Source organism: Caretta caretta, chromosome 16 (assembly GCF_965140235.1).
Source record: "Caretta caretta isolate rCarCar2 chromosome 16, rCarCar1.hap1, whole genome shotgun sequence".
In the NCBI taxonomy this organism is placed as follows: Eukaryota; Metazoa; Chordata; order Testudines; family Cheloniidae; genus Caretta; species Caretta caretta.
In genome coordinates, this window is record NC_134221.1 from 24,135,921 (window position 1) to 24,161,347 (window position 25,427).

Sequence of the window (25,427 nt, forward strand, 5' to 3'; positions counted from 1 at the left end):
GCCTGCAGATCATTACAGTGGGCAGAAAGATGGTTCCTCTGTTGCCAGGAATGAAGTGTTGCCTCTACGATTACGCGATTATACATGTCCACTGTGAAGTATACTGTGGATGTTGGCGCACAGATCTCACTTACCTGCTTGCTGCTTGAGCATTGCAGAAAAATATTATTAGCAGTGTATTCAGCACATGTATAAAATCTCCTTCTTTGGCCTGTTCTATTTTAATCATGTGTTCACTTAAACACACCTGGCCATCTTGGGTTAATGAGGCTTTGCTACTGCCACAGTCACCTGTAGGTTGCCATAATTTGAAAACGAGGCCACTCCCTGTGTGTCAAGGCAGATGGCTGTGAAGATCAACTTCATCATTTCTGCCAAGATCTGGCCACTTTTGTGGCCTGTCAAACAGATCAGCGTGTGTTTTTTAATGAATTGTCTTTTTATACTTTTTGTTCTGTACTGTTAGAATATAAAAATAATTGTACTCTTTTTCTCTTCATCTAGCAGGAAACTCGAAATTACCCTGAATCTTATCCCCAACTGCCACGAGATGAAACCGTGGAGAACCCTCACCTCCAAAAACACATTCTGGAGCTGGCTTCCATCCTGGATGTTAGAAATGTGTTCCTGGAAAACACCATTGATGACTATTAAAAGAAACACTTCCTTACTGCAACAGGATTTGCCTAGCCACAGACTTTGAATGGTGCAGTTTTCTAATGTGAAAATCCACAAAAGGAGTTACTTGATTTTATTTTAAAATTTGGGATTTTTTTTCTTTTTTTTTAAATTAGCCCAGCTGCCCCATTCTGTATGGGGTCAATTTTATAAACTAATCTTTTCACATCTTTTAAATGTTAAACTAAGGAATCCCTGGAGTTTTATTTTTGTTTTGGTGGTTGAAAGCAACCATATCTAGATCCTAAGCATAAAAATATTATTGGTCAATTTTAGCCCACTTTATGGAAATCCTTTATTTTTATACAGTTTTAAAAAATTGGAAGCAAAAACCCAATAGAAAACCAATATTTTATCCCCAAAGAGTTTGGATTTGAAATGATAAAGCTGGAAACACATAATGCAAACCAGCAAGAGCAATAAAAGAAACAGCCCTTCATAACAAATATATTTTTTTCAATCTTAGGTGAGTAATTAGACAAAGTTCTGCTAGAACAAATGGCAGTTGGAGCAGTGGGTTTGGAGTGATGCTGCAGAGGGATCTCCTGACATCTAGTGTTCCATGTAAATTAGTAATTTAAATCTTCTACTGAGCAGCACTTCTGGCCAAGAACACAAGTCCCCTCCTGCCTGCTTGGGTGTAGATAGCAGGCTGGTGGCATATATTACAAAATTAACAAACTTGGCCCCATTTCCTCAGTATAGCAAGGTCTGTCACACCTCCATGTCTTGTCAGAGCCACCACCCTTTTGGCTGAGGATGCTGGTCCATAACTCCTCTTGAGTCAGTCAGTAGAGCTTCTTAATCACCGGGGCAGGGGGTGGAGGGTGTCTCCCTTCTTACCTCGTAGAGTGAATGAAGTGAGTGGCTTCTGCAGTATTCTCAGCCCTTGGTGAGTCTCTGCCTGGAAATCAAACCAGTCTCCCATAGTAGTACTGAGTTCCAGCCCTTCCCAACAGAGAAACACCTGGCAGGAAGCCTCTTGGGGTTGGTGTGCTGTTGCCTGCTTTAACAATGGGATGATCTTTCATGGGATCCTTGTGACCCTAGAAGTGCTTTTTTCTTATGTTATAATGGTTAATAAGTGCTGCCACAGAGCACTGTAGCCCTTCATGAGTATGGTGAGGGCCCATCACTCCACCCCACTCCCTACATGTCTGCTCCAAGTCCTGCTCTGACAGCATTTTTCAAATGAGCCACTGGGAGGCTGAGCAGAGGGAAGGTGTGTGAGGCACATAGTCACCAATAAACCCCAAAACACAGCTAGTGGGGATTGGTTTATAGGTATCACTGCTTCTGCTGTGCCCCTTTAATTGCACAGTTATTCCACCCAGACCTAGACAATATCCAGCAGGGCTCTATAAAGTCTGCATCAAGGAACATAATGATTTGTACGAAATTCAAAGCTAAGGTAGAGAAGGTGTTTGCTGGAGAAGTAGGAGGGTAAAGCTACCAAAGCAATGCCCTCCTAGCTTCAGAACAGGCTCCAGGAGCTCTTGCACCCCTTTACAGAAAGGAGGCATGGAGGAGGGAAGCACTGGAACAGTAGAAGGATTTTGGCTTCTATGAAGCAAACGTTCTAAACACCCAATCTAATAGCCTGTAGACACTCAGCTTTGAGACTGGCTCCACTTCAGTTGCTGGCCGTGTAAAAGCCAGCTTGTCCCAAAGCCAAGACTGAAGCACAACTGATTTTTGTAGGCTCCAGTGTTTGGTTTTTAAAGATCTGTAAAATGAATAGTGGGCTTTTAACTGAAAATACTCATTCTACCAAGAAGGTGTTTACTTTAAATCCAGTGAAAGGCAAGTCTATGGAGATATGGATTGTAATTTTTGTATCTGAAATTGTACAACAGATTGTCAAATGGCCTGAAATGACAGGTCTAGAAATAATGATAGCAAAGCAAACTGTGGTCATCTTGTTTCTGTGTGAATATAAGGTGTATGGTGCTGAAAAGGCTGCCTTTTGGCTTTTTGTTCTGCATGGCTGTATTGCTGTGTGAAGTGAAGTCCCGTGGAGTGCTCCCTGTACTGTAATGCCGAAACCTGTAATGGAGCAAGGACACCATGCTGGACTCTGTTGTGTCCTTACAGAATGTAGTATATGGTACCACAGTGGGAATGTTTTAAGCTGTTACATGAAAGCGGTTTTGTTCTGCGTTCATTGTTCCAATGCTGGAAAATGGGGAGGAGTCTGAGTAGCCCTTTAATTTTGAGGTCTAGTCCAATGTTTCAATTTTTAAAATGAGTTTTTGGTAGCTTCCTTACCTTGGAGCCTACTTCAGTGGGCCTCTTCACAGAATCACACAGTGATGTGACCATCTTCTTGTTTGGAATAGCCAGGGGCTGAGGGTGCTACAGGTCAGGATTGGTGCCCATCAGCACTGCTGTAGGGGAGTCCAGTCAGAACAGCAGTGGGTGTTACAGAGTAGGTGGCAGGCATGAAGCTTCCATAGCACTTGCTGGCACTGGGCTGGGCTGTAGCCAAGTCCTTCACTCCCATGGGCACTACAAATCAATGGAACATTATGAGAAGAATTTCTTTTAGCAGACCTCTAGTTGATGATGCAGTTCTTTTCTGTGGAGCTGTGGTTCTTCCGTCACCCTTCTTTGAGATTGAGTTTATTTTAAAATAAATATGTATATACTCAGTGTTTGTGTGTTTATGTACAGTACACACCCACCTACCTGTTGGGTGTGCTTGTAAATATGTATAGATATTTGTATATAGGAAGGTCTTGAGATAATAAATGTATATATAAATATTATATATACACACGTACGCCAATTGGATTGCATTCTATGAGGGTGTTTTAGAAGCATTATTCAAGATGCTGTAGTTAAGTTTGTGATTGCATTACATTGTAATCCTCTATTTTCAGGGGCTTATGTTTGGTAAATAAAATAATTTGGGGCTAAAACTAGGTGCAGCAGGCCTCATCCAGTGAGCAGGGGGGTTTCTTTTACAAATGTAAATATTCCAATTCACACTGAAATTATAGTAATTTTGTGACGTGAACCAACAGAATCCAGGAAACGTGAAGCTTGAGGCTGATTTGCCCTTTCCCATGGGCATGAAGTCCCAATCACACAATGGAGTGTTTGCATTAATGTTTAGTTTTTCTTTTGTCATAACTTTCATGGAGCATCCTTTGTATGCAGATGTGTAGGGGAAGCCATGTAGGAATATGGAAATCTTTGTAGTCGCAGCACAAAGGGAGGGAACACAGCATCTGTGTTACCTTCCCCCTCCTGCACTTCAACATTAAATAAGCTAGAAGCTCAGTCCCAAGTCACTGCACTGTGACTGTAATGAAATCCCATGTTTAGCTTTGACTGTTGTGGTTCCATTTCACTTCCCTGCAGCTGGGAATAGCATGTGTATGTGAGCTTGGAAGAAAAGATTCCATTAGCATGCCCTCTTTGTGTCCTGGTGAACCCTTGTGGAATGTGGTTTGTGAGCTGATGGGGAAGCCCTGATGCTTTTCTTCTGCTCAGCCTGGATGAAGAAGAGTCTCTCTGCTTATGGTGCATCTGTGTGACTTCTATGTCTACAGGACCAAGTGATGTATTTGGTCCTCCCTCCCCATTAGCTGGAGTTTGCTGTAGGTCCAGTCAGACAGGCACATGAAGAGAGGACTGGTAGAAGAGGCTGGTTTAGAATCTGAAAAGAATGAGAACTTTAAGTCAAAATCGAAACATGTCATCTACTCGGCCTGAATCTAAAAAGTCAGAGATGCACTTTTTAAAGGAGTCTCTTATTCTCTTCTTTGCTATTCTATCATATCTGGTTGGTCTTGTTCAGAATTCTTGCTATTAATCAAACTTGACAACAGGGATTTTCAAAGAGTGAACTTCATTTATCTTGTTCCAACAGTTTGTCCCATTCAAACTTACTTTAACTCATCCATTGTAAATGGTGGATTCTCTGTTACTTGGACTTCAGTAACTCAGCCAGGGACTAAGCGGTCTATTCCAGGAGTAGGTGGGTGGGTGAAGTTCTGTGGTGTGTTATGTGCAGGAGATCAGAAGGTACCATCATGTCCATGTAGTTTGACCTTAAAGTCTGAGTTGTCCTCAACATGTGTATACCTACTGTATGCATAGGCACGTGGATATCGTTGTGGATACCTCTGTGTACATACAGCACGCTTGTACATAACAGAAAAATGTTCTCCTGTTCATTTCACGTTCAGAAATCCTCACGGCTAGGAAGTGAATAGTAGTGAAAGAAAGATTGATCTGGGAGGATCACAGTTATGAGAGAGGCATGGGAGAAGTAATGGACCCACTCTTGTCAGACCTTTTTTAAAAAAACAAACACACACAGGTGTTTCACTTGCTTACAACAGTGGAGAGAACTTGCCTTCCAAGTGCAGGAAAGGTCCTATGAAGACAGCAAGCTGAGCCTATAATGTTTAGAGGAAAATATGCAAACTTGACTAAGTGCCTGCTTTGCAGATTTCTTCTGTCACAGCTCCTACGTTCTGCCTATGATAACATAGTGGGTATGGTGTAATTTACCTCCATTGGTGGCAACCCTCTTGCCTTGTATTCCTCTGCTATCTGGCCAAGGTTACTGTTGTTGCCTTTTTTTTTCTAGGTGTCTCAGCTTAACAGCAACAAACAGGGCTGTGAAGCTTCTTATGAATTCAGTAATTTCTAACCCCTCCAAGTATAAAAAGGTGCCACCACTTTGCTGCTTGTGGATTAGACTCTGACAGAAATGAAGGTGCATGAACACCTGTGAAAAATTGAGTTGGACTCTGGAATGAATTCTGGAGAAGTCTCAGGTTTTGTCCTGATGGATTTAAAATAATGTTTGGCAAATAGTGCTGAAGTAATGGCTACTAGGAAACCTTTTGAGGGAGAGAAAATGAGGATATTTCTCTCCTAAGAGTCAAATGGAGCATATAGGAATGGGAATTCAGGCTTCAGCAGGGGCCCTTGTTAATCTTTGGAGATCTTAAAATTTTAGCAGCTCTGTAAAAACTGACCCTGTGAGGATGGGAGGAGATGCTAATACCTGTGTGTGAATCTATGGCTGCTCTTTGTATTGTGAGGGCGCATACATAGAAGCCCAAATTCCATACAATGTTGCAGATATTGGAGAGTGGAAAAGGCTTCATGGAAAAGGCTTGATTCCTTTATCCTTTGATTAGCATCAGAACCATATCCAGACTTGTACATAAACCTTTGAACCAAACTCCTTCCTGGAAGTTAAAAACCTGTGACCTCTCTGAATAGCCCTTCTGTCTTAATACTTTTCTTAAATAGGCTTTGTCTACCCTAGACTTTCTCACCATTAAAACTCAGTAGTGGTAGCAGTGGTATACTAGAAGCCTTAATATAGAGTTGGCAGGACTAGGCAACATAGCAGTTAAAACATTACAATTGATCCATACCAGGGCTCTCTCCAATGCTACAACTGGTAGAGCTGCACCAATAAGAACCATGGTAATCTTATGGGAAAAGTCTAGTACAGACCATGCCATCAAACTTAGTGCAACTGGACTGTGGTACAATCTGGGTCTGTGTTTGAGGATGCTGTGTGGAGGCTTGGAGGATCGTCATAATGGGGCCTCTGTATTGCCATTGCTCTTCAGACCCTTCATCTTAAAAAGACCCTGCCTTGTTGTTTTGTAACTCCCCCCCGCCCAGATGAAGAGAGTTGAGGATTTCTGAATTAGAGTGGTCTTTCAGAAGATTGAAGGAATCAATTTCCATTCCTTCTCAGTCTTTCTGCCAATCAGCTGTCTTCCTGTAGGTGCATTGCTCTTAGATCCCAACTTCACCTCCTGCTTTTGAGACTTGAGCCACAGACTTCAAATACTGCTTACTTGTTCAGTTCAGATACTGAAGCAGTTTTCAGATCTTATTCAGAGGTCATTCCTCTGCACGTATTCCTGCAGGGCTAGCAAAGCCTGCCATGCAAGCTGAAGCTGCAGAAATTCTGTTTTGCATTTTCTCTTCAGACTGTGTTCCCTAATATTTGCTTACAAGAAGGAACCCCCAGGACTCTGTTACTACCACTTCTCAGTAGCAGCGCTCAGCTGATTTGCTGGAGCATGTACTTCTAAAAAAGCACAAGGTGCCACTACCTTCTCCTGCCCCTCCCCTAGGATCAGCAAATAGTACAAGGAAAATGGGGATGGAAATTCAGAAAGATGAACTCCACCTCAGGCAGCCCATCCATGCACAAAATGGGAGCTTTTTGCCTTGTCTGGGAATCAGAATATTTATTGTTAAAAATAATTTTATATTGAATTGGTTCAAAATTATTTTACAGCCAGGTGCCTGTATATCCTATTTTGGTAAAAAAACAAAACAAAACCTATTTTACTTAAAAGTATATAAAGAGAAAATTTTTGGAGCAAATGGACTTTTCTTGCAAGGTATCTGTAACTCACCAAAGCAATGTAATTCCAGAAAATAGTCTATTGTCTTTGGGAGGAAAAGAATATATTATGACATATATATATTAGATATTATGACATATATATGACCACTGGACATTTCAGGAAGAAGTTAGAGCTTCTAAGATTAAAGTGAGAATTGAAGTTACTTCATTTAAAAAAAATTCAGTTTCCACCTTAATTCTTATTAGTAATTAGAATTAAATAACACCAAGGCCTGTTTATTGCTTCCATTATCAGTTCTAAGCCTCTTTCAGTGCCATTTTGCAAGCAGATTTCTTGCATGCTTTTGCTTCTGCCAGCTGGCCTTTGATGAACCAGTGGCGCTCCAGATTTTTCTCTTGGTTTAGCTATACACAAACCTTAGTCTCTCATATTTGTGGTGACTAGACAACTTTAAGAGAATAGAGAGTCATAAGGAGATGTTTGGATAATCCAGGTGGAAGGCATATTGAAATGTCCATGAATGGAAACTGCATGCAACTAAAATGCCTAAACCACCCAACTTAAATGGGATGATCCACTCTAGTTTACAAGATTCAAGCCGAGCTTTTAATCAGACAGCAACAGCAGCGTTTTATGTCAAGAAGGGATATGAATATGTAAATCATGATATATTTGGACTCAATAATGCCATCTTAGCCAGATGGAATCCCTACTGTAATTCAAGTGAGTATACATTTACTCTATATATTACAATCCTAAGGAACGCTGAAATCAGCCATGTGTGGAACAAGCATGTCTGCACTTAGTATCTGACATTTTTTTTCCCATGGAGACAAATGATTTATGTAACTTTTTTATAGCTTTGTATTGTTATTAGAAAGTAACATGCTTGTTTTTTAACATGTATTGTTTGGAGGTCATAACTTGCGGCCTTAGTGGTATGAAAGGAATTTTAATAAACTGTGGCCAATGCTTGTATGTAACTAAAATGTTGTTGAACTGTGATGCCATTTGTAGGGAATATACCGTTGTATTTCTAATAGGCGCTCTCTTCTGAAGAGATGGAAGCACAAGAGTTTTACATGTACGTATCCTGTTCCAAGTGCAGCTAGTCTGTAGTGCATGTGATGATGCTGTTGGGTGACAAACCTCTGTAATGGTTCACAAAGCCTCTGTTTCCCTTTGTTACATAACCATGTGTCTTGTTGCCAGTTTATCAGTCTGTTATGACTTGAGGTTTAAAAAAAGAAAATACTAAAGAGAAAATAGTCCTGGTCTGACCAGTGCAGTGAGAAACCTTTCTGGTGCTGAGGGAATCTGAGGTCATTTTGGTTTCACAATGTTAGAAAGGACATTTTTCTGCAAAGTGCTACCAAGATGATAATACACATAAACAACGGTTTACATGGTTGATGTCGAAACCTGATGTCTGTTTTGTGCAATACTTATAAGCTGTTGTCTGTTTAATGCATCTGAATTGCTTACACCATAATATCTCAACCATGGAAGTTTTCTCATTTGTTTCATCCCATCTGATAAATCTCTTCCCAGCTTTAGTCTGTTGATATTGATGATACTTCATGCAGTAGTTTGTGCAAAACTGTGAGAGAGATTGTGGGTTTCAATGGCAAATACCCCAGCAAGATGGCAATAGTGGGTTTAGGACTGCCTAATAGCCAGTGGCGACTTGTTCCTCAAAAGCGTAGTGTGTGTATGTGCTGTCCTTTTGCTTGCTGCTGCTGGGAAGACTTATTCCACTAAACCGACTTTCCAATTTAACACTGTGATTCTGCACAGAGCTGATACAGCACCAAGGGAACGAAATACTGTAACAATGTTTGTTGCATTGAATGACCATATGAAAAGTGTGGGTTTTTTGCTGTTAGCGTGTTGATGACATTTTCACATTGGTAAATGTTCTCTCAATGTGACTACATTCATCAGTTGTGAACTATTGTACATGAATTTTTGTATCTGAAATCCACTCAAATTGTGTATGACTAATATAAAATAAACATATTTGCTTAAACATGTCTGGTTTTCCTTGTGTACATATGTATCAGCTCTTGGTGAGCTTATGCTCATTGACGTTGTGGTGTCAAGTGAAACCCTTTATGGTCATTTAAAGGTTCCATGGCATTTTTGGCAAGAGAAAGGAAAAATGTTTTACCCCTATTAAAAAAAATCCCTCTGTCTTGAGGAAAAACTTCTGCACCTTTGTTCTTGGGAGCGGGAACTGGAAATTTAGTGGCTGCTCCTGGAGTTATAGAGGAAGCAAATTTGGGCTGAGGTGAGTCTCTCAAAATTGCTAGGACCAGAGGCACGCTCGGCGTTTGTTAGTTCGGCTGCTCCGTTCTCCCCGGCTTCCCTTTGCACTGAGCATGCTCCGCTCCAAGCCTCGAGGGCCGAACGGCACTTTCCTCGCTCCCGTGCCGCCTGGCCCCGAGCCTCTCGGGCGGGCTGCCGCGCACCAGCCCTGGGCCGGGTCGTTCCCTGGCGGGCAGCCTGGAGAAGCGGGCGGCCAGGCCGAGAGAGGTGGGGGGAGAAGGGACCGTGCTCGGGGACGGGCGGCAGAGGCCAGGCTGGAGGCAGGCGAGCAGCGGCGTCTAATCCTCCAGCCGCGGCCTGGCCTGGCCTGGCCTCCGGGGCTGCGGCCTGCCGCCTCCCTCCCCCCCCCCCCCCCGCCGGGCCTGCCGCCTCCCCCCCCCCCCCCGGGCCTGCCGCCTCCCCCCCCCCCCCCCGCCCGGGGCCTGCCGCCTCCTCCTCCTCCTCCTCCTCCTCCTCCAGGGGCGCGATGGGGCGGCAGGGCCCCGGTTGCCGGCGGCCCCCGGGGTCGGCGCGGCCTGCAGCGGGCGCTCCCCCGAGCTAGGCCGGGACACGGAACCGCAGACGTCACGGTCTAGCCGCCGCCAGCTCCGTGCGGGTCGGTCCCGCCCCTGGCGGCCGGCGCGCGGGCCGGGGTTAACGGCTGCCCAGCCGGGAACGAGGCTGCGGGGAGGGCTCGAGCCCGGGCGGCGAGGAACGGCCCGCGCGCCCGCCACTCCCCGCGGTGCGCATGCGCCTGGTGCCGGACTCCCTCTCCCCGCGTCGCTTTCTCTCGTCACTTCCGGCTGCTGAGTTATGTTTCCGGGTTGGCGCCTTGACAGCTCCTTCCCGGTGTTGGGAGCGTCCCCTTCGGCTCCGGAAGCAGCTGCCGCGGTGTCGCCGGTGGGGGGCGATGGGGGATGGGCCGCGGGGCCGCGCGGTGAGTGAGACGTTGAGGCGCCCTGTGCGGGAGGGGCTGGGGGCCCCGGCCCGCTCTGAGCGGGGCGCGCCGCGGCTGCTGAGGGGCCGGGCGGGCCGGGGAGCGCGGCCGCGGCTGCTGAGGGGCTGCCGAGGAGGAGGCGGCTCGCGGGCCGGGGCTGGGACCGCTCCGGAGCCGGGCTCGTGGGGCGCCGCTGGCAGGAGCTGGAAGGGGAAGTCGCGGCCGCCGTGTCCATGGGCCACGTTGCTGAGGAAGCAATAATACCGTGGAGCCCAGGCCCGGGGGCGGGGGTGTTTGGGGCAGGGGTGGAACCCGGTGAGGTGGGGCCCAGCCCCGGTGGGGCGGGGGGTGCGTGTTGGGGGGTGGAGCCCAGGCCCGGTGAGGGGACAAGGCGTTCTTGGAGCACCCCGGAAACGTCTCTGACTTCCAGATTGTCAGCTGGAGGGCTTTGCAGCGCATTGCCTGGGGGAGCCTCTTTTGGCCTACGAGGGAGCCGTTCGGCTCTGCTTCGCTCTCCTTCCACCTTCTCTCATGACCCGGTGTGAGGTGCACAGTCCAGATGGTCCCCATGCACTGTGTGGAACTTCAGAAACTACAGGAGCCCAAAGCTCTTTCCGGGTCTCTTTGGCATTGTCTACAGGGAGGACATTTTGGAATAACTGTCCCTCTGTGGACTCCTTATGCTGGAATAAGTGATGTTAACTCTGTTTGGAAGTGAAGTAATTAATACAAAATAAGCAGGAGAGTTCTGAGTAACTAATTGTATTCATGTCACTACTTGGAATGCTAATTTCACAGTGGGATTACGCTGCTACTTTCAACACTAGAAGGGGTTGTAAGAGCATAGAGGAGGGACCTCCAGGTGAGTTGAGAACAAAGACTTGTTTGAGGTTGCACGTCAGCGGATTGTTAAACAAGGGTTTGGTGGGTGGAGGAGTGTGATAAATATTCAGTATTTCTACTTGACACTTGAATGATGACAGTAGGTGCTGCTCTTCTAGGACTTTCCTCAAAACACAAGACAAACAGATGAATTAGCAGAAGAATATGTGAGAAAGTTGACATTGCAGAATTGTTGCAAAGCAGAATTGTTGAATATATTGTCAAATTTCTGTAGAATTGCTTAAAACTTAGGGGAAGAAATGGGGAAAGATTTATTTCCAATTGCTAGGTCCTCTAAACTGAGCCACCAAATTTAGAGTTTAGCAGAACTCAGTAATAATTCCCTGCATCAAAGGGTATAGTAAGAACTCAAAACACCAGAAGTGGGAAGCAAGAGAGAAATTTACTGTGAGATGTGTGTCTGTCATTGTCATGTCAATATGCTCCTACTAGGATCCTTGATTAGTGTAGTTAATAACTGCAAATGAATTTTTATTCCTGTGAGCTCTAGAGAGCCAAAACAGTTATGAGAAAACATTGAGAAATTACCAGTGTGAATGACCCAGAAAGAACATCACATGTTTTGTTCACAGCATTAGCCATTACAAAATCTAAACAATATTTGGCTGGGATTATTGAGATTATAAACATGGAACTGTGCAGTAACGCTTTGAACCAGAGCATAACAGTCTCAAGTTAATAAAATGTACAGTGTTTGCAATAATACTTACAGAAAATATTAAATTTGAACAGCAAAATTAAAGAATTTCTTTGTTTCCATCAAAATGAGGAAATGCAATCTGGGGAGTTGACAGAAAATTCCCCTCACCAAACTTCTTGCCTCTTATCCACAGCTTTGCTAAGGAAAATTGTGTAAACAAAGTAAATTAAATATCTTTCTGGGAAGAAATCTGCATAACTTGTCACCAGTGATAATTCCAAATCCACTTTTGACAATTAATGATAACAAATTTGAGCGTTTCCGCTCAATTCAGTAGGTAATTTTTTAAAAAAAATTTAATTGTGCAGTCTGACAGATATGAACCTTTTATAATAAGGGTAATAAAAATGTCTTAATGCTGTATTGGTTTCAGTCTATTGTCTGGTTTGGTGTTGAAACTTGATCTCTCTTTGATTCACAGGCACTGTTAGGCCATGAGCCCTTTGAAGAAACTGGAACAGGAGTAAAACTGGCTGAGTTAAAATTAAATCTTGACTTTTGGAACTTTAAATAGAGCATCAAACTTATCAACTGTGTAATTTGGCGACAGTTGTCTCAAAATACTGGGCTCTTTAGGTGCCATAGAACGGCAGCTGCAGTAAAATGTTTGCAAAACTGAAGAAAAAGATAGCAGAGGAAGCAGCAATTGCTCCTCGGCCAGGAGGGGCTGCCAGAATTCCCAGATCAGTCAGCAAAGAGTCAATCACATCTGTGGGAGCAGATTCTGGAGATGACTTTGTAAGTATTGTACTTTGTATTTTACTACAGCATTTTTAACACAAGGTTACAAAAAGCCTCGCAAGAATCTTGACTGACTGAAAAACCAAGTGCATGGCAGAGAGAGATGTGTGATGTGCTAATGTATCTCTAATCAGAATAGTTTTTGGAAATTGAAGTAAGCATAGTCAAGTGTTAGTGGATGAGAATAAATATTAAACATAATTATTTTTTTCATGTTAAGAATATAAATTACATAATTATTCTAAGTGCAGAACATGGCAAATTAAGGTATAAAATAACAAACAATGTTACAGCAAAACACAAGATACTGTATGTAAATGTAATGCTGAAGATTACAAGAAAGCAATCCAAGTCTTAGATTGTAGTGTTCTGATTCTCTGTTAACCCCTTAGGGTTCTGGTGCAGTTACTGGTCAGGCATATTGTTTACATACCTACATAGGATGCTTATGTTGTTTGTGTAGCATTGGAAAAACTTGTAGGTTGTTACTGGAATGTCTAGATAAACAATTTTTCATTTGAAACTATAGTATACATAGATTATATATTAATAATTTTAGGTGTGTATAAATTAAATAAAACCTGTTAGTGCTTTGGCTGAAAGTCATGCCTTTTGGAAGATTTTATGTCAGCCAAACCCTGGATTAGATTGTACAGCAGCATCACTTTCAGAACCTGCAGTTACTGTATGCTGTGTTGCTGTAGAGCAGCAGGTTCCCCTGTATCTTCATTCCATCATCTGTAAAATAGAGAGATTTTTCCAAGGAGGGATGCTGTAAAATATTTCTGAATCTCAACCACGTAGACATGGGTTGCTGAGCTAGGCAGGAAATCTTGATCTCAAATAGTCAATGGAAAAATACTGTGGTTACTACACTCCGTTTTTCATTCCCCCCCCCCCCCCCCCCCCCCGCACTCAGATCATTTTCACATAGCAATTGATACAGGATTGAGAAACATTGTGGCTGTTGCATTGCTGGTGTAGAGAACAGAAAGAACTATGGTGGAGGGAGACATTAAAATGTATGTGAGAAAAGGTGGGTGAAGTAATGTCTCTTATTGGACCAACTTCTGCTGGTGAGGGAGATGAGTTTTCTAGCCATCCACAGCTCTTCTTCTGGTCTGGGGCAGGTCTACACTTAAAACACTGCATCGGCACAGCTGCCCCAGCACTTAAGTGAAGATGTTCCTGTGCTGATGGGAGAGTTAATCCCATCGGCGTAGTTAATCCATCTCCTTGAGAGGCTGTAGCTATATCAACGGGAGAAGCTCGCCTATCGATATAGTGCTGTCTACACAGAGGGTTAGGTCAGTGTAACTGTCACTCAAGGGTGTAGATTTTTCACACCCCTGAGCGATGTAGTTATACCTGTATAGGTCTGTAGTATAGACCTGGCCTGGGAAAGGTACTTGGAGCATCACAGCTAAACGCAAGGTGGAACCGATTGTTTAGCATAAGTAGTTAGCGTATATTGTAAGGGACTAGTCAAGGCAGAGTGGACCATTAACATCTCTGCAGTCATAGGACAAAAAGAGGGGGTATTGGGTTACAGATTGTTGTAATAAGCCATAAATAAAAGCTATTACCTCAACCATCTTGTCTCTCTAATATTGTGGGAATGACCCAGCTACAACTACGTTGCATACAATAAAATATGTGTAACAGTTCAGGATTTGTTGTTCATCTTTCAAGAATTCTATGCTTTAGCAGTAGGCACTTAATTGCTTTTAATTTTGTTTCCATACCAAGCAAAAAATAAGAGGACTGTAGAGAATAAAAACTAATTAAATGAATATTATTGTCAGAAATTAACATTGTATCAGTGTTTGCTAACTGTTTATCCCAGATGAAAGGTTTACAGTTTCCCTTTTCCTGCTACTTACCTATTCACCCTCTCCCCTGCTGGGAACCTTCCAACCTGTGTGGCTTAATTTACCTTTTCCAGTCATCCTATTACATGGTCAGTCCAGTAATTTGAGCTACTTGTTTTCAGCAACTATTTGTTTTCAAAAATATTGTATTCTGTGTCACAGGCCCATGTTGCAGAGCTGACATTTAAACCCTCTTTCTTCTTCCCAAGTGCCGTATGCACTGACTTAGCCAGTAGAATATGTAAATCTGTTCTCCTTTCTATGGGAAAAAGGAAACCATTAATTATTTCTAGTCCTTATAATGTTTGCAGTCATTAAAATTTGAGTGTGGCAGGATTGTTCTTTCTGTAGTTCAGACCTGTCTCTCTCTAACCTGCCAAGGCCTCTGATGGAAGCAGCTCCAGAGAAGATCTCTCATCCCAGCTACTTAGAAGAAATGAACAAATAAGAAAACTGGAGGCCAAACTATCTGGTATGTTTCCTGAGTATGTAAACGATAACTTACAATGCTGGGAAATATTTTCCTTGGTGCTTATATATTTTTTATTTACAAAAGGAATTTTGTTTGCCTAGCTAACTTTGTATTTAATCCATTTATAATAAGCCTGTTGGTCAGCATCTGAGAGCTGTACAATACAATCAATACAAAATTCATACAGAATGTTAAAATAAGAAATAAAGATTTATGACTTCCTGTCTTCCTGCTGTTCTCTTGGCACATCTGTGTGATCTTCCCAAATGTTCAGTATAGTTTTCTCTGTCCCCATGCTCCAACCAGAACACTTTTTTGGATGTGAACCCTCCAGTCCTCAGTTTGATTTCGTATTTACTATTGCAGTAGCATCCAGAGACCCCAGTTAGGGTCCGGGCTCCCTGGTGTTCAGCACTGTACAGTACTTAAGATGACATAACTCTTTCAGGGCAGAGACTAATGGTCTAAAAAGACCTGCCTCCCCGAAAAGGGAAGAGTGGGGATGGGGGCGGGGGCCTGGATCTTGATGCAGCTTAAACTGGACAGAAATGACCCTTGGAGACTGTCCCCGTAATGGGGTCCTCCCTGGCTGGCGCATAGCTGGCAAAGGGATTCTGCTCCCAGTCCTGTGCGTAGGGAGTAGATTGGGGCATGGCTAGAATGCACTATGTCCTTTGCTATCTTCTGCTTCCCGGGGCTCATAGGGGGTCATAGGAAACAAAGCATAACTTGGAGCAGCCTCAAGGTTGTTCTGATGTGAACTGGGGGCTGGGCAGGCCCCTGCTCAGCTCTCAAATATGGGAAGTGCAAAGGAGGCTTATGGTGCAATTGGAATTGTAAAGTGCTCACCTGTTCCTAAAGGAATAATCCCTAAGTATTGTTAGGGGCATTTGAGGTCTCAATGCTTAGCTGCCATAGAGACAGAAGTTTTACAAATACCTGAAACTTTGACCAGACTCCAAGATCTGTAAACAAATCCTCCTGTGGGCTTCTAAATACACTTGTTCAAGGTATTTTCTTCCTTTAATCTGGCCTGTTTGTGTATTTCTGCCATTTTTTGAGCAGATATGACTTTCATTGCCTCTTCTGTATCATTAAGACCTGGATTTTAAAGGGAAGAGTGTGATACTGTTGGCTAAGCAGGGCAGCTAGCCAAAATGCACTATCTCTGCAATATTGCACAGCTATGGTAAGGTGTAATATGGAACAAGGAAATCAACTGCTTTTGGATTTCTCCGACCCTCCTTCGCTTTATCTCATTGGGGCGATTCTTCACAAGCAGAAATCAAACCAAATCCTCGTGCTTGTCACCACATTCTGCTGTAGCCAATGTTCCCTTTTCTTGTGCTGGATTTAGTGCCTTTTCCCTGTCTTTAGTGTAATTAGGCCCTTCTGTTTGTACCGACCATTTACCCCATGGATGGTGTGGTAGAATGATTTGTTTGTGGTGTTCATTGTTAAGGTCAGCCTAGTTTTCCTTAACAGGAATGATTTTCTAGTTAAGAAAATCATTGTCATTTTCCACTTACCACTTTAAAATTTTTTTTAAATTTCTTTCCCTAATGTCTGTCCATTCCTGGTCTGTGCTGCTTCTCCCTCCTCACCCAAGATTATGCTGAACAGGTCCGAAACTTGCAGAAGATAAAAGAGAAGCTTGAAATTGCATTAGAAAAGCATCAGGATTGTACGTACTTTTATTTTTTCCTTTTTTTAATTTAAAACTGTTCTGCCTTGAATGCAGATGGAGTGTAAAAAGCTGTACAGTTAAAAATGTGTTTCTCTTCATATTGAGTACATATTGGTTGTAAAAATAGCACACAACTTTCTGCCTGATTTATAGTGAACAAAGCAGCTCTGATTTGTTTGCTGTTAGTCTGACAGTTACCAGCAAGCACTTTTGCTGAACTTATGACTGGCATTTTAAAAAAATCTACAGAATTACTGCAGTCCAGATGCGGCTCTACTGATATCTTTGTTGTTTGTGGTAGCACTCCCATAGTGCTAGGCATTGTGCGAACATAAAGGGAGGCTTGACCATCTTGACAGTGGTGGTTCTAAATTTTAGTGTGACCTACAATATTTACAGAAGTGAATACACAGTGTGGGCATTTGCATACCCTGACTTTTTAACTAGTGATTCTCTGACAGCTTCCATGAAGAAATTTCAGGAGCAGAATGAGGCTTACCAGGCTAACAGAGCAAAGATGGCTGAAGGAATGGCTTTGGCATTAGAAAAAAAGGACCAGGTAATAAACACAAGGTTAACATGATGAAACAATTGACTAATAGTGGGAGGCTTCTGAGTGCAGTGATCTTGGCATAGTCAACATGTTGTAGTACTGGAGAATCACTGCTGAGATGCAGCATTTGTTTGCCTGTGTCACAAGCAGTCTCCTGCCTGGAGACTACCTTGATTTATTCTTATCTGGGCGGAAGGAAAAGAAGAGGGATATGGTGCAAGGGTCAGTGTTGGCGACCGTTCATTCTGAGACAACATACAGAACTCGCTCTTTTTACTTCAAAAGAGTTTATGAAAGTCTAATGTGAACTCAAATTCACAGTTGCTGTCTAGGTACAACTCTGTTGTCACATAATTAAAATATCTGTAGATAGGTTGTTCTCAACCTGTGGGCTGCTTGCGGTCCAATCAGCACACAGCTGCAGCCCATGTGACATCCTTAGGGCGATACAGGTAGCATAAATACCATGTGAATGTGGCCCACATAACGCAGAGAGAGCTGCCTCTACAGCCCACCATGGTAAATACGTTGAGAACCACTGCTGTAGATGATGCATTTTTGTTTGCATAGAGCAGATATGCTCTGATGTCATAAATGAACCTGTCTTAGGCTTTACTGGTATATTAAAATCCTCTCTGGTTAATTTTACTTTTACTCATTCCATTTGATAACAATTACCCTAACTTTAATACCTTCAGTCACATTTATTGTTGCATTTCAAAGTTGGTGTTTAGATTTTTATTTGCCCTTTTTTCTGTCCTTCCCCTTCGCAGGAATGGAGGGGAAAGTTGGTTCATCTTGAAAAGGCAAGTCTCCTTTGATCTCTCTGTTAAATGTAGGGCTACGCGCAGACTGGGCCTGGGCAAGCAGAGGGTTATACAGAAAATGTAATTATCGAGAGTATCTGATCCCTTGGTCTCTTACTGAGACTTGATAGTCATGTTTCATTCTCCACTTCATCACCACAGAAGTTAAACCTGGAACTAGTTTTGGAGAGGAAACAGCAAATCACAGACTTCAGACGCAAGCACGAGATGAAAGATTGGCACACCAGCCAGCATAGATGTAAAAGCTCAGCCTTTACCCAGATGGCTTGTGTCTTGTTAATGAAGGGTTGAGATAGCACTTACATTTCTTGCTTTACGCTTTCAAGTATTACTAATTTAATCCCGTGCTGCTGAGGCATTATCATCCGTATTTTACAGAGGCGACAGCTGAGGGACAGAGAGATGTGAGTGCTAAGGTCTCGCAGCTATTCCTTTCAGAGTCAGTGTGAGAGCTCTGTGGTCTGATCATGGAGATTGGGAGTCAGGGATTCCAAAATTGCACTGTATGCCAGGAACTGATTTAATCTCTTATCCCTCTGTGGTGAAAGGGAGAGCAGAGTGGTCCTGGGGTGAGGAAGATCTTTATATGTAAGCTGATACATTTAAAAAAAGAAAGCAAAATCTTCTATTTTCAGACTATAAACTGATTGGGACAGTGACCATGTCTTCATGCCTGTCTGTGAAGCATTTAGCGCTCTTTTGGCACTGTATAAACAAAACCCTCACTAGTATAGACTATGTAGTGGCTACTTGCAAACGCTCCCTCTTCCTTTGTGTGCTGCTGCAGTTGACCTTTAACTTTTGCTGTCTGCTGTTGATGCTCATTTCCTGCCATGAATATTATATGCATTTGCTATGGCAACTGCTCAACAGAGAGCTGCGGAATGACTTTATTACTGCTCCCCTTATTTTTCTGTGTAGCACTGACTTGGTGAGATTTGTTAAGAGCCTTTCTAGCCTTGTCACCAAAGTAACTGGTCTCCCTTTCACCACAGAGGGATAAGCTATTACCAGCAGGACAGTGGGGTGGGAGGAGGTATTGTTTCATGATTTCTGTGTGTATATAAAGTCTGCTGCAGTTTCCACGGTAAACATCTGATGAAGTGAGCTGTGGCTCACGAAAGCTCATGCTCAAATAAATTGGTTAGTCTCTAAGGTGCCACAAGTACTCCTTTTCTTTTTGGTGATCACTGTAATAACTATAGACCAGAGCTTTACTCGCATAAGGGAATTTATATCTGGCTGGAGAAAAATCCTATTGGCTCACAGCCACGGATGCGTGCAAATTAAATAAGTGTGACAGCAATACCAGTTTCCCTGTTGAGGTCACCTACCCCACTGGGGGTTTGACGTGAGGCGCTTCACTACCAGAGAGTATCTTCGTTATAAAAAGGAGAGTAGTCTTTGCCAAAAGAGCTGTAACTGTGAGTGCAGCCATGGCCATATTGTAAAGTTATTGTCCAAAAACAGGCATATGTTGACTTCAATCTTATGCTGTCAGCATCATAGCAGAAATTAGTTCCACTTCAGTAATTTTTCGTAAAGGATTTCATTCTTGCTGTAGTTGTTCCAGCTGTCCAGCAGTCTCTGCTCCAGGCATCTTTTACCATAGAAGCGTTAAACAGATGTTTAGATTTGCTGTCAAGTGTTTCAAGTATTAATTGCCTATCACGGCATATTTGAATGGTGGGTGTAAAGAGCTTTCTATATAATTTCTTCAGTCCTGAAAGTTTCCAAAGTTCAGTAATGTAAGCTGTGTTGGTTACTGAGACACATGCATTCTAAAAATACATATACAAGAAGTCTGTTATTTATATAGCACCGTAAGAGTGCATGGTGATTTGCAGATATAAACATAAAACAAGATCCTGTTCCCAAGAAGCTTAATTTAATACGTTGCTGACCTGAAATTGAGTGACAGACATTTTGGATTCCTTGTTTAATTTTGATGGTTGTTCAATAGGAAAAAGAGATGCTTTCAGCTCAGTTACAAGAAATGAGGGAGCAGAGTTTGAATCTTTTCCAAAAAAGAGATGAAATTGATGAACTGGAGGGCTTTCAACAGCAGGAACTGGCCAAAGTCAAACACATGGTGAGATTATTTTATAGTCTCTCTTCTTTTTGGTGCTAGAATATATACTACTTGGTGGCTAAACATTAAGGCTTTGTCTGCACTATCCACCTTTCAGTGACACCGCTGCTACAGCTGTGTCATTAAAAGGCATGCAGTGTCGCTGCTGTTTGTCGGCAGGAGAGAGCTGACAAAACTTCCACCCCCAACGAGCAGCAGCAGCTTTGTCAGCAGGAGAGTGCTCAACAAGGTTAACCATGTGCTCAAAAAGGTTAATTGCGCAATCAGTTGCGCTGTTAAACAATAATAGAATATCATTTATTTAAATATTTTTGGATCTTTTCTGCATTTTCAAAGATATTGATTTCAATTACAACACAGAATACAAAGTGTACAGTGCTCACTTTATCTTTGATTACAAATATTTGCACTGTAAACAAAAGAAATAGTATTTTTCAGTTCATCTAATACAAGTACTGTAGTGCGATCTCTTTATCATGAAAGTGCAACTTACAAATGTAGATATTTTGTTTTGTTACATAATTGCACTCAAAAACAAGACAATGTAAAACTTTAGAGCCTACAAGTCCAATCAGTCCTACTCCTTGTTCAGCCAATCACTCAGACAAACAAGTTTGGTTACATTTGCAGAAGATTATGTTGCCTCCTTCTTGTTTACAGCGTCACCTGAAAGTGAGAACAGGCATTCGCATAGCACTGTTGTAGCTGGCGTCGCAAGATATTTACGTGCCAGATGCGCTAAAGTTTTGTATGTCCCTTCATGCCTCAACCACCGTTCCAGAGGACATGCATCCATACTGATTGATAACAATCCAAAGCAGTCTGCTTGATAACAATCCAAAGTTCTGCTTGATAACAATCCAAAGCTTGATTCTTGATTGTTATCAAGCAGAACTGATTGAGTTTTGCTTGATAACAATCCAAAGCAGTACGGACTGACACGTTCATTTTCCTTATCTGAGTCAGATGCCACCAGCAGGAGGTTGATTTTCTTTTTTGGCTGTTGGGTTCTGTAGTTTCCGCATCGGAGAGTTGCTCTTTAAGACTTCCGAAACATGCTCCACACCTTATCCCTCTCAGATTTTGGAAGACATTTCAGATTCTTAAACCTTGGGGTGAGTGCTGTAGCTATCTTTAGAAATTTCACATTGGTACTTTCTTTGCATTTTGTTAAACTTGCAGTGAAAGTGTTCTTAAAATAAACGTGCTGGGTCATATCCAAGACTGCTATAACATGAAATGTATAGCAGAATGAGGGTAAAACAGAGCAGGAGGCATACAATTCTCCCTCAAGGAGTTCAGTCACAAATTTAATTAATGCATTATTTTTTTAATGAGCATCATCAGCATGGAAGCACTTCCTCTGGAATGGTGGCTGAAAGATGAAGAGGCATATGAATCTTTAGCGCATCTGGCACATAAATATTTTGTGACATGGGCTACAACAGTGCCATGCAAATGCCTGTTCTCACTTTCAGGTGACGACATAAACAAGAAGCGGGCAGCATTATCTTCCGTGAACGTAAACAAACTTGTTTGTCTGAACAGTTGGCTGAACAAGAAGTGGGACTGAGTGGACTTGTAGGCGCTAAAGTTTTACATTGTTTTATTTTTGAGTGCAGTTATGTAACAAAACAAAATATCTACATTTGTAAGTTGCACTTTCATGATAAAGAGATTGCACTACAGTACTTGTATGAGGTGAATCGAAAAATACTATTCGTTTATCATTTTTACAGTGCAAATATTTGTAATAAAAATAATACGAAGTGAGCACTGTGCACTTTGTATTCTGTGTTGTAATTGAAATCACTATATTTGAAAATGTGGAAAAACATCCAAAATATTTAATAAATTTCAGTTGGTATTCTGTTTAATCGTAGTTTTAATTGCACTGTTAATCAATAGCCCTATTCAAAAGTTTACAACTGAACATTGATTTACTACAGCTTTGAAACTTTACTGTGCAGAAGACAAATGCTGCTTTTTACCACCTTAATTTAAATGAAACAAGAACAGAGGTTTTTTTACCTTGTCATATCTTTTTTTTTAAACTTTCCCTTTATTTTTTTAGTATTTTACCTTTAACACAGTATATTACTGTATCTGCTGCTGCCTGATTGCATATTACCAGCTCCAAATGAGGGTTGTGGTGACTGGTCAGTTCGTAACGCTGAGGTTCTACTGTTTTTGTTAATTCACTGAAGGTTAGACTCTTTACAGTATGTGTCTTCATGCAATATCATGTAAACTCCCAGTTGGCACTGAATTTTCAGCTTTCTCTGTGTAAAATTTAATCTAATTTATCTTATAACTTTGATAAAGGGAGCAAGACACCTCCTTCAGAAGCCTTTATTAACTGTATCAGTTCATCTTTGTCAAAGATAATGTTCTAATGTTCAGCTTTTGAAAAAGGAAGAGTCTCTAAGCAGAGCAGAACAGGAGCTGGAGGCATGCAGTCGAGAGCTAACCCGTGCTAAAGAAGAGCTGCAGGTGACAAACCACTTGTCCTCGCTTCTGAGCAATGAAGTGCAAGAGTTGCGGCAGCAGGACTCAGAGCTAGAAGCACAGAGGTGTGTGTGTGGTGGGGTAGAGGAGTCTGTCAGCAATATCTAGATATTCTGATTTATTTCCCACTTAACTCTAGCTCCCCTCGAAGGGTCTGCATGTACAGTAGGCGCAATGCTCAGTCAGTATTTGCATACTAGTGTGTGACAAAGAATACACTATTTATTTAATTAATTAATTAATTAATTTGCTAAACCTACCCTTTTACAGTTAAATTGGAACTTTTGGTTTGTTTGTATGCAACCTGGATCACTTAGCAGAGTTCTCTGTGATCAGTCACTACCATTCTTCCGCCTGGTTATGAGTGCTGGAGTATGCAGTAACTTAGTTTTAAGCTCCTGTGAATAGTTGTTCCAGGCCAGAATGGCTGCTGTTAAGGTTAGAAACAAATCATAGGTTTCTTAGTCTATCCTCCTTCCCTTGGCAGATGCGTTCTGCTTGAGTTACTGCTTTTCTTTCTGTGAAGGGATGAACTAGTGGCAGCTGAGGCGAATGCAGAAAATAAGATCACTGTCCTGGAGCAGAGAGGACAAGAGCTACAAACCTTCATTCAGCATCTTTCAGCAGACTTGCAAAACGTAAGCTGAGATAATTGGTGTCTGATACCTTCCTTTCTGTCAGTTCATGCGACAGTTCAAACTGGACCTTCATTGAAATGTTTGTTCGCATTTGCTTCATAAAAACTGAGTTTGGTATTGAAAACTATTTTCCTATATGCCATAGGCTCGAGTTGCTGCCTCTGGTTGTGAGAAGAGATTGGAAACTTTACAGATGGAGCATGAATCTCTCAAACTGGAATATGAACAACACAAACTAAAGGTGAAAGTGTGGGGACCTTTGGTCTGACCCACTATAGCTGTTCTTATGTGTGTGATCTGAGGGCACTCAGAAGTTGGTTAGGTTTTAGTGTTCCCAAGCTCCCACACCTGAGATGGAGGATTGTATTTAATCAGTCTGAAAGGCATGAATGCAGTGCAACATAGCTCCTGAATTGTTTAAGCAGAGATTTTTATATTAACTTCCTCAGTTGAATTATGAACTAGGCATGTGACCTGCTACCAGCAGGTAAAAACACACAAAGCTAGTAAATGTAATCTTGGAGCGAGACTTAATTTTTTGTAAGTACCTTTATAGCATGTTTCCGCCCTATTTAGGACTATCACCAGGAGAGTTATAAATGCCTGGAAAGTGGGGTAAATGTGTGAGAATTGCCAGCCAGGATACCCCAACTGGCAATCTTGTGAATAAATTCAAGAAGCTTGCATAATGGAGCTTTGCTATCTGTGGACAATGTTAACAAATTGGGGAAGCGCTGAGGGAAGGGAATCGTGTAACAAAATTAGGTATCGGAGAAATCTTTGGCAATAGTCATACTAAGTCCAAAATATTAATACCAAAGACATCCAGAAATCATCACAAGAAAATCTAGCTTCTGTTGGACATACAACTTAGTAAGTTAATTATGGGTCCATACTGCATAATTTTTCCAGATGGGAAGTAATAAAATTGCAGACCTGTAATGGAAAGGCTGAATGGACCAAGCAAATAACATGGATTGGTAGAACTGCAATAGTTAAAATGACCTTTCTCTTCCAGATTACATTTTTATTTCAAACACTTCCTATAGAAATCCCAACTCAAGATATTAAAATACATTCTCTATTTTATGCTTTATTTGGGACAATAAGTTTTATATAGGTCTAATAAATAATTAAAATACAAATTTATGTAGGCCAGTGTTGAATGGATGGGTAGATTCAGTGAAGCTTCAGAAATGGCAGCCACAATGCTGAAAAGGGGAGTAATCTATCTACTTACCTAGCTTCAAGTTGCGTTTGTATATATTTAATGCTGTTATGGGTCTATCTGCACTGCCAAAAAGAAAAAAAAGAAAGAGACCCATGGCAGCAGGACTTAGAGCCTGGGTTAACGGACGTGGGCTCATGTTATGGGGCTAAAATTCCAGTGTAGATGTTTACACTCAGGCTTGAGCCCAGGTTCTGAGAGCTACCCCTTGTCGGGTTTTAGAGCCCGAGTCTCAATGTCTACAATATTATTTGTAGCCTTGTAGCACGAGCCCCGTGTTCTTAAGCCAGTTGACCCAGGCTCTGAGACTCGCTGCCGTGGGTCGGTCCTTTTTTTTTTCTTCCCCAGCCTAGACATACCCTAAGATAACATAGGGTGGTTTTCATAAAAGAGAATTTCTTTTTGACGTCTGTTTTTGGGGGCGGGTGTGTTCCCCCCCAAGTGAAACCACTATATACTAAGAGCTTGGCTATAAAGATGACACTGGCTTTTTGTTCCAACAGATGACTGTTGAAGTTGATGAGAAAAATAAACTCATTGAACATCTGCAGGAAAAAGTGTCTTCCCTGGAAAAGAGACTAGAAGGGAATTTTTCAGGGGATGAACATGTGTGGGAGCTACTCAAAGAGGTAACATTTTTAGACTGCTTTAAATCCCTTAAGAACTGTCTGGCTATTACTGTATCTGTCATGTAATGGAAGAAATATCTAATATCCTGCATATGCCTCTGTTCCTCCAGTGTGTATTTGCACTATGCTCCTGCTGGATGGAATCTTAGACCTGCTCAACTGTGTTCAAGATCATGTGTTTAGTGAGGGTAGCACACAGAGATTGCAAGCCATAATACCAGTAACCAAAGAGTTAACACTAATGTATATTCCTCCTCTTCTGTGCTCTAGTTGCTAAAAGGGCTTGCAAAGCAT

At 42.1% G+C, this 25,427-nt stretch overlaps 2 protein-coding genes across 8 annotated transcripts in view; both read left to right on the top strand.

Annotated features, from left to right (window-relative positions):
- The window catches only part of SCAI (suppressor of cancer cell invasion), a 111,039-nt gene extending 101,966 nt beyond the window's left edge, over positions 1-9,073 (top strand). For all 4 annotated transcript variants that reach the window (XM_075120411.1, XM_075120412.1, XM_075120413.1 and 1 more), the window contains one exon: positions 505-9,073. In XM_075120411.1, coding sequence (XP_074976512.1) covers positions 505-654 — 150 coding nt within the window. In that variant the 3' untranslated portion in view covers positions 655-9,073. The remainder of the gene's footprint in view (positions 1-504) is intronic.
- Positions 9,074-10,111: 1,038 nt separating this feature from the next.
- Positions 10,112-25,427, top strand: part of GOLGA1 (golgin A1) — a 30,653-nt gene continuing 15,337 nt past the window's right edge. Inside the window, exons 1-12 of one of the 4 annotated variants that reach the window (XM_075120414.1) lie at positions 10,112-10,284; positions 11,083-11,146; positions 12,309-12,625; positions 14,881-14,971; positions 16,581-16,655; positions 17,120-17,217; positions 17,985-18,017; positions 20,002-20,130; positions 22,534-22,703; positions 23,165-23,276; positions 23,422-23,517; positions 25,008-25,133. In XM_075120414.1, coding sequence (XP_074976515.1) covers positions 12,491-12,625; positions 14,881-14,971; positions 16,581-16,655; positions 17,120-17,217; positions 17,985-18,017; positions 20,002-20,130; positions 22,534-22,703; positions 23,165-23,276; positions 23,422-23,517; positions 25,008-25,133 — 1,065 coding nt within the window. In that variant the 5' untranslated portion in view covers positions 10,112-10,284; positions 11,083-11,146; positions 12,309-12,490. Of the gene's footprint in view, positions 10,285-10,642; positions 11,147-12,308; positions 12,626-14,880; positions 14,972-16,580; positions 16,656-17,119; positions 17,218-17,984; positions 18,018-20,001; positions 20,131-22,533; positions 22,704-23,164; positions 23,277-23,421; positions 23,518-25,007; positions 25,134-25,427 lie in introns of those variants that run through there. The other 3 variants (XM_048822566.2, XM_048822567.2, XM_075120415.1) reach the window with 3 other exon arrangements.